Genomic DNA, 6,459 nt, shown 5'->3' with positions numbered 1-6,459 from the left:
ACACACACACACACACTATCCATTGTACACTCTATTAATGGTGTGTGGGTGTGCATGTACAATAAAACATGAATGAGTGTGTGTTTGCGTGATGATGTGTGCGTGAATGAATGGGTGTGACTGTGTGAGTGTTCTTTGTACAGTGTTTTATGTCTTTCTGCTATTAAGTTTTTTCTTTAACAAAGAAATAAATACACTTTGTGACCCCCTGTTTTCTCATACATTATGGGACTTCCAATCTGGTTTTCAGTATTCAAACTTCGTCAGTCGTGTACGTCTGTTAATAAAACCTAAATATTTCATTGAAAAGAAGATACATTGACCAGGCCTTCATGGGTCCAGTGTGTAGAAAGTTGCAAATTACAACTAGCTTGCCTTTCAACAACCTGTGGCTTGTGAAACTTGAGAAAGCAGGCCCAGTGTATTGGTTTTGTCCGTTCTGGGCTACTGTACTGGCAACATTGGCGGCTCAACCTGGAAGACCGCACTCCGTCTTCCGATATCAAAGGAGACCACGAGGGGGTTGCAATCTGGCAACTGCCACCACTAGATGCCAGTTAAATCCTACACGCTGGAGCCTTTAAACTTAGAAATACAGAGTGGCAGTGGAGAGTGGAAGCGGTCGTTGTTGGAGATCTCACGGTTTGTGAAAAGCGAGCTCTGGTCCTTGATTCGGGTCCAGGAACAGTGCAGGCCGGCCAGTGGAAAAATGGGTCATCAATCTCTTTGTGGTTCTTAGTTTCCCCCCCGTTACTCCCAAAGAATGGGGTTTTATTCTGACTCTGTCATATGTGGCCAAGTGGCCCAGTCTGCATGCCAGGATTGCATAATTCCGCACACACAGCCTGGATTTCATCTCTGTTATTTTGTTTGTCCTAATTTCATCGTTTAGTCATAAAAATGTCAACACATGACAGCCTGCCATTATAGAGTCAGATAGTGTCATAGCAAGACGGCTGAAAGTTCTTAACTAAAGCAAATTTTATGCTTTCTGTGACGAAAGTGTGTTTTTGTTCCATTCCATCAGACGCACTGGGTTCTTTTATACTTGGGCAGAGTGAAATTGATTTGGAAAAATGGGGCAGATTTGTGACCCCAAAAGGTATGGAAACTGCGTAGCGGCTTGCGATCAATCTACACTGTGTGCAGGTACCACCTAAACTTGTCCCAAATGTTAACCATGCCATTTGTCTCCAGCTCCTGCTGCAGCCGTGCATCCCGTGTGGGGCAGCTGCTTGGTGAATCAGTGGCAAAGTTGTTTTCCCGGTAAGGAGAAGAAGACATTTGTGGTTCCACAGACAACTTCCATAAAGATGCTGGCAAGGAAAGTAAATAAATACAACTATTTATGTATCAATCACCTAAATAAGAATCGCCTGTGTTTTTCCAAATTACCTTTAGAAAGTTAGCAATCGATAACTGGATAAAATAATCAGCACAATGAATCATAATGAAGCTCGAACCTACAAGCCAGTAACATCCTGGCTTTTACATGAATGCATCAAAGTAAGTAATGATCTAATGATATAGATATAAAGCATCAACCCAGCAATCAAATAGTAACAAGTCACCGATCTGTTTGGCATTGAGTTTACCCTTTAACAGGCCTGTTTTAATATTTCCCTGATCAATTGATACTTTTACTTCCAGTAACATTTTCCAATGCAGGACCTTTTAGCTCAAAATAGTATTTCTTACCTGCGTGTGTTAGTTCTTTTACTGAAGTGACAGTTGAAAATATTCTCCCATCCTCTTGGTTAGTAATGGAAAATAAGTTGCGGTGGGTCCAACGTGTGTCACATGTCTCTCCTGCTTTACTCACTGATTTGTCGTTTTTGCCATTTTGTTTTTTTGTTTCCTATGCAGCTCGAAAAACTGTAAAAAAAAATTTACGGTACCTGTGGTGTGTTTTTTGAAATGCACCGTTTACTGTATTTTCATACTGGCACTGTCCCTTTGTTAGGATTTTACTTAAGGCGTAGCGTCCTTCCAGGCAAAAAACAGAAGGGCAACACTGCCCACGTTGTTACTGTCCTTGTTTAGCTCTGGGAAAAAGTCTAATGGCTATTAAGCCTTTCAAGAGGTTTCCTTCCTTTGTTAACCTTGGTCCTGTCTGCTGTTTAGCGCTAATGACGATTGAGCTGCAGAGGAGCAACACTTTAATGGCAATACCCCTGTAGATTTAATGTGTACATGTATGTATATATATATATATATATATATATACATACAGTGTATAGTCACTTAATTTGATTCATTCTCTTCTTTACATATTTACATAGACAGTATATAGTTCATTTATCATTACAGTAGAACTCAAACAGATGACGTCACACTCCAATAATAAACACACACACACACACACACACACACACACACACAAAAGCCTGACGTCAATGACCTGAACACAACAAAACGAGCAGCTGAAGTCAGAAACTGCTTCAAGTCAGAAACAATGAGACAGGAAGAGTGGTGGGTTGGTCTTTCACAATAAAATGCAGAAAATGGAAAAAAAAACATTGAGTGAAATTAAATTCTCTAAAATTCCAGCAGTTACTATTTCCCTTGAGGTTTATACTTCAGGACATGACGTAATCGGATAGACTGACTTTAATTATCGTTGACAAATGAATGACACTGCTGAGCATTTATGACCTTAAGGCTGATAGTGAGCTGCATCAGGGGGAAGATTTACTAAATATAATGTCTCATCATGCTAGTTATTTTTCCTCACAAAGTTTTTCAGATGGTAAAGTGATTTAATCTCCGCCCAAACTAATAGAGAATCAGACATTTTAGGTTCTTGTTTTTGTCCAAGATGTAACTGCAGCTACCATGAAAGTTAAATAGCATTTAAAGCATAATTCTGCACGCAAAAAACCACATATTTACTGCAGTCGTCACATCTATATTTCTTTCAGGTGATAACCCTAAAAAGGAAGAACTATCCAGTATTTCACAAGAAAAGTGGAAATATTAGAGAAAAATCTGAAAAATAATCACAATTCTGTTTGGAATATATAATATATATAATATAATATGTATTTAATTCCCTTCTATCCTAATAGTCATTGTATAACCTCCCAGATTAATCTCCTTCCGAAACGCAGTGACTTCTTATTCTGAAAACCCCACACCGGATCTACTACCACTCACCAACCGGTTAACTTGACCGTGATCTCAGCTGTCGGAGCGGAGCGGCAGAGCGGAGGGGCTCCGGTTGTTGTCCAATGCTGGGGAGCCGGGAAACAGGAACCGCGGGCGGCGGCGGGGAGGCGGTGGCGGCCGGGCCATCGGGGCCGCCGAGCGGAGCACACCGCCGGGAGGAGGCGCAGCCCGGCCGCACAGGGTGTCGCCTCACCGGCCTGGTGAACTGGAGGCAGAGACCGTGCAGGACTTCAGCCCTGTTTGCTGCAGCCAACACGGCGCTCTGGTAGGCACCATGACGCAGGGATATCAGACAGGCTCCCATCAGGAAAACACTGAGCTCCTGTTAATTACAGGGAATATAATGAGGACTGTGGACTGAGCCCGAACCTCAGTAACAACATCAGAACCTTTGTGCATGGCTGGGATTAGGTTAAGATATCTGTTTTCTTTTCATTCAGAATGATTATAAAATGATGTTTTTAAGGGCACATTTACAGTATGAACACAGTGGTATTATTTGGTGCCACTAAAGAGTTTTCATTGTTTATCCTGTTTTTTTAAATCCTTTTTATCGTTTTCTATATTATCTTAATTCACGATAATATCCCAGTGTATATATTCAGGGCCGTAGCCAGAATTTCATTAGTCCAAAGTCCTCCTAATGATCCCCAATGTAGTCGAGTAGAATTTTTTCATTTGTATAAATTAAGTTGAGTTATATTTTCTATCCATGTTGTTATAAAAAGATGTAATATTTGGTTTATTTAATGTTTGCTGGGCTAAAAGTAGTCAAATTAAAATGTACTGAGTCTAAAAACATTGGAAGAAACCTATAAAATATCCATTATGTGATGATAACATGACAGAGACGGAGATGATGCCCCTCAGAGCTCGCTGTAGTGTTACCATATGTGATGTTTCAGACAGTGCCTTTGCAAGGAATTTAGACTAAATCAAATTTAGTAACAATTTATGAAAATAATTACATTTTGTTCACATTTTAGGACATAATTCTGGTGAAGAAATACAAATTACATTCATTACAATATAATAATAATTTTATTGCTGAAAAAAAACAAACTAAAATCTGCCATAAAACTCACTGTTTGTAATTTATGTGTTATTTTAGGAACTCCTCATCCGTTAAAGATCCACAGATTCCCAGAAACAACACCAAGGACAAGTTCTCTGTGTCATTTGTAGCTTTTCTTCGACATAAAATGTGTAAACAATTACATATGTACTTTTCCATAAAGTACTCAAAGGGCCAAAATAAGGGTCTTAAAGGGAAAGTTGAGGTATTTTAAAGTGGGGTTGGATAAAGGGCGATGCAGAAAAATGTATTTTGTCCATATAAATAGGGTTAACAGTTTAAGTGTACGTCATATTCAGAATATTTTCACTGCAGGCAGCCTTTTTCTTCGTCACTGCCCAGTGCTGTAGTGACTGTACACACAGGTATGCAGAGTATATCCACTTATTTTTCAGTCTGCATCTTCACTTCTAAATCCATAGGATGGCGAAGGCATGACATAGGAGTAATACTTCATTCAAAACACAGAATTTTATGTAGTTCTCTCACCCGTCTGTGGGCCAGTGGCTGATGTTAATTACATAACGATCCTTAATCCCTGAAGTCAAGCAGCAGAAACATTGTGCAAATACTACTGGCCCATTTTCTGACTGAACTGAATATGTAAGAGTGTGGCGTACGTTCTTTGCAAGTATACCCACTTGTTACTGTATTCCTATGCATAAGCCCAACCCAAACAGCTGCTCTGTGACGTAATACAGTTGGTTTATTCATAGGAATAAGGGATGTCTCCATATACCACTTTTTCATGTCCGATACCAATCTGTCCCTCTCCTAAACAACTAAACCTTTAAAGTACATTATATGGATGCACTTTGCTTAACATAGCCATCTCATGCTCAAACTGTGAGACATTATCCTCCTCTCCATGAAGGAAGAAATACATATCCCAAAGTTTAGTTAAGCCTTTACGTAAGAGTTTAGGCTAATGGATCGTATCGGATTATGCTACTTTTTTCATCTGATATGCGAAGCGGTGAGTATCAGCTCGTCACACAGGAATATGGAAGTTCTCTGGTCTACTGTAGGTAATTAGTAATAAGTACCTCATACAATCCTACTTCAAAATACCCAAACTATCCCTTTGATATCACAAGGAAGGCCTCTGTAATCCTGCATCAGTTTGAGCAGGAAGAAAAATATGGAAATCATAGTATAGAACAGTAGTATAACAGTAAACTTGAGTTCCTTCCTACAGACGTCCAACAGCAACGATGACAAACTAAGAATAGAAAAGTGAATATTTGGTTGTTCTCAGCATATTTGCAAATTAAGTAAATAATATCTGCCACCAACAGCTTTAGTCCCAAAATATCCTCCAACAGTCGACGTAGCCCCGTCTGCCAAACAACACTCACTGACTGTTTCTCCTCCAGGTTTGTGGCCTTCAGCTCTCTCCGAGCCTACAGCCTCCTGGCCGTGCTGCTGGCTCTGCTGGTCGTCACGGTGACCGCCGGAGACATCGCTCGGTCCAGATCCACAGGTGCCATGAAAAACACCTTCTTATATATCACTGTGGCACGGCAGCGTCACAATATTATCTATTTCTGTCATAAAATGCAAATCAACTCCAAATATCTGAATTTTCCTCATGAAAGAAACTCAGTAACATTGGTAACACCTTTCTTTACCCTACTGTTCCATGTCAGAATGGCTGCTGTTAAAAAAAAGGTCTGTTGTAGGTTTTAGGACTTTCATGACATCTCTTTGGGCTTTAATTGGGACATTTTTCCCCAGTGTTTTCTGACGTTATACAGACCGGACCATATACGAAATAGTTGGCAGATTAATTGTGTTTATGAAAAGAATCTCTGGGCGAATAACACTGGCAGCAGTTTATCCAAGCTCAGCTTTTCAGATGATTTCACCCTGATGGTGACTTGTTAGCCTGATGAGTCAGGATGAGTCTGAGACGAGGATGAGACACAGATGGTCCATCATCAGCCTGACCGTCGCTCACTAATTGCTTTCCTATTTAGAAGCATGTGCTCTTAAAGGTCCAGTGTGTAACATTTAGGAGGATCTATTGGATGAAAGGGAAGGTAATATTTATAGGTACAGTTTCATTAGTGTATAATCACCAAAAAAAAGAATGGTTGTGTTTTCCGTACCTTAGAATGAGACGTTTTTATCTCCAGAGGAGGCAGAGGAAAGGCAAAATGAAAATTAAAGCTGCAAGCAGCGTTGGGCGGGACCTCGCACTCTACGCAACTCGG

General features: G+C 40.2%; 1 protein-coding gene across 1 annotated transcript in view; it reads left to right on the top strand.

The window, feature by feature from the left end:
• Window positions 1-3,190: 3,190 nt before the first annotated feature.
• The window catches only part of retreg1 (reticulophagy regulator 1), a 26,026-nt gene continuing 22,757 nt past the window's right edge, over window positions 3,191-6,459 (top strand). Inside the window, exons 1-2 of the mRNA XM_035670254.1 lie at window positions 3,191-3,433; window positions 5,620-5,726. Coding sequence (XP_035526147.1) covers window positions 3,231-3,433; window positions 5,620-5,726 — 310 coding nt within the window. The 5' untranslated portion in view covers window positions 3,191-3,230. The remainder of the gene's footprint in view (window positions 3,434-5,619; window positions 5,727-6,459) is intronic.

The sequence above is a fragment of the Morone saxatilis genome, unplaced genomic scaffold (genome assembly GCF_004916995.1).
Source record: "Morone saxatilis isolate NCDOM2014 unplaced genomic scaffold, NCSU_SB_2.0 Contig23, whole genome shotgun sequence".
NCBI lineage: Eukaryota > Metazoa > Chordata > Actinopteri > Moronidae > Morone > Morone saxatilis.
This window is presented reverse-complemented; position numbering and strand designations above follow the sequence as displayed.